The sequence below is a fragment of the Temnothorax curvispinosus genome, unplaced genomic scaffold (genome assembly GCF_003070985.1).
Source record: "Temnothorax curvispinosus isolate PA1 unplaced genomic scaffold, ASM307098v1 QBEX01004753.1, whole genome shotgun sequence".
Classification (NCBI taxonomy): domain Eukaryota; kingdom Metazoa; phylum Arthropoda; class Insecta; order Hymenoptera; family Formicidae; genus Temnothorax; species Temnothorax curvispinosus.
This window is the reverse complement of record NW_020214533.1, coordinates 1-1,970: the sequence shown is the minus strand read 5'-3', so window position 1 is coordinate 1,970 and position 1,970 is coordinate 1. Positions and strand designations below refer to the sequence as shown.

The 1,970-nt window shown below is 33.0% G+C and overlaps 1 protein-coding gene across 3 annotated transcripts; it reads left to right on the top strand.

Annotated features, from left to right (window-relative positions):
• On the top strand, positions 1–1,884 carry LOC112453906. 3 transcript variants are annotated; one of them, XR_003040677.1, is made up of 5 exons: positions 1–29; positions 195–385; positions 788–902; positions 1,153–1,395; positions 1,653–1,884. XR_003040677.1 is itself a non-coding variant. In XM_025014930.1 (4 exons), exons 1-4 carry the CDS (start codon positions 339–341, stop codon positions 1,683–1,685), a joined length of 363 nt encoding a protein of 120 aa, XP_024870698.1. In that variant the 5' UTR covers positions 324–338; the 3' UTR covers positions 1,686–1,884. The 3 variants fall into 3 exon arrangements, 2 of the variants coding, with proteins under 2 accessions (XP_024870698.1, XP_024870699.1); XM_025014930.1 differs by lacking the exon at positions 1–29 and having other exon boundaries at positions 324–385; positions 788–898; positions 1,153–1,324; XM_025014931.1 differs by lacking the exon at positions 1–29 and having other exon boundaries at positions 324–385; positions 788–898.
• Positions 1,885–1,970: the final 86 nt, after the last annotated feature.

Below are 1,970 nucleotides of genomic sequence, written 5' to 3'. Positions count from 1 at the left end.
ATTCATGCACATTTAAGATATATAGAGAGGTAATTATAAAAATTATTTTATCGCTTGTATTATTTCAAAGAGTATTGTTTTATAAAAGTTTACTGACTGTTTTTATCTAAAATATATATACATATTTGTATATGTATATGTTGCTTATATTGAGCTGGTATACAGAACTTATCAGATTTCTTTCTCAATCACAGACGCATGAAGCTGTTAAGAAAGACCGATCTATGTTGGAATACAGCGGTAACCTAAAAAAAAGATGGTGACAGTGACAGAGTCGTAACCATTGCCGCGTGATAGATGATAGTGATAATGAAATATATATTGACGGCAGGGAGCTGATGCCGAGGAGATCTTTCAGAAGGAAGGTGTATCCAAAATCGCACACGTACGTATATATGTTGTCTTGTAAAAGTTGTAAAAGTTAAGAGAACGAGAAAGTGATCTGTATTTGTATGCACGTGCGACAGGCACTATCGCGTAATAAAGATTTCTCCGAAGAATGTTTATATTGTACTTTACTTTCGTTAACTTAGATGCTTTGAATGTACAATCTCGCGTCTTCAAAATATAATAATTCTCAGACACTGTTGAGGAATAATTGTCTAGCACAAGAGGTCCTCCTGTGCTAGATAATACGAGTTGCTACAGAGTGCCTCTAATTGTAAGAATCTCTTCTCCTTTACCCCCTCTTTTTTCCTTCAATCCCGAATTAACACTATTGCGTGGTTCGTATCGCGTGTCATTACCTATTATAAATGTCCTTCTTTTCTCTCGTTTTCTCACGCAGGAACATTTTATATTCAACTATATGGTATACAATTTTGCCGCTATATATTGACCGCAGGGAGCTGATACCGAAGAGATCGTTAAGAAGGAAGGTGTATCCAAAATTGCACATGTATGTATGTATATGCTTTCTTGTAAATTTTAAAAGTCGAAAAGAACGAGAAAGTGTTCTATAGCGCAATTTGTATTGTAGTTATGCTAAAATATTTGTGAATTGAGTCCCTGTTATCCATTATTATAATATAATTTTTATCAGCAATATTAGAGGAGTAACGAAAATTAATTTTATTAAGTATTCGAAGCAATTGATAGTTTTTAGCATTAAGTATTTCCATTTTCTCATAATATGCTTAAAAAATATTGCAGGGGACTTGTGAGTTATGCAAAGCAATTGATACTGTTAAGGTTAAGGTTCATTGGTCATATGAAGTTTGCACACGTCAAGCTTGACATCCTAAAGACATCATACACAATGCATTCTGAAAACGATACCGTGCAGGTTCGTTGGCGTATACGTGGTGTCATCACAGGCTGGAAGGTATTTTCTGTGTTTTGGAAGTAAAATTTGTAAAATACAACATGTCATAAAATAAGCGCTAACCAGGAAATGTAAGTGTAATCAGTGTTCTAAACATTCCTTTTAAAAGTAATATAAAATTGTTCTTATAAACATTAATTATATAATTAATTCAAGTTGTCTATTATTTGAAAAGAACTTGATTTTTAGTTTTGTTTTGTATTCTACCTTCAGAAAAACATAAAATAATTTACATTTCCTAAAATTAATTTTGTTTATGCTATCGGAGAGAAAACACTTATTATAAAATTGATTATAATACCGAGACAATTATATATAACGATTTCAGATGGTACGACGGCTTTTGTATTTTTTACGTTAATGCTGAATGGAAAAGTCTATAAGCATATTGCGGACAAGATGATGCCTAATCAGGATACAGCCACAAAAAAGAAAGATATGCGCATGGCAGGGAAATTAGCGCTATTCACAGGCCTTGTAAACATATTTAGTAACAACGAGGATTCTTTGAATTGAGCTCTGTCTTAAAATCGCATCAATTGAAGTGAATCCATTGCTGAGTGCTAAAATTATACAATTTTATCCGTCACAACGAATAGACCAAGAGGAATGCTTTTTCCAGTCGATGGTTTCGAATGTTGCTGAC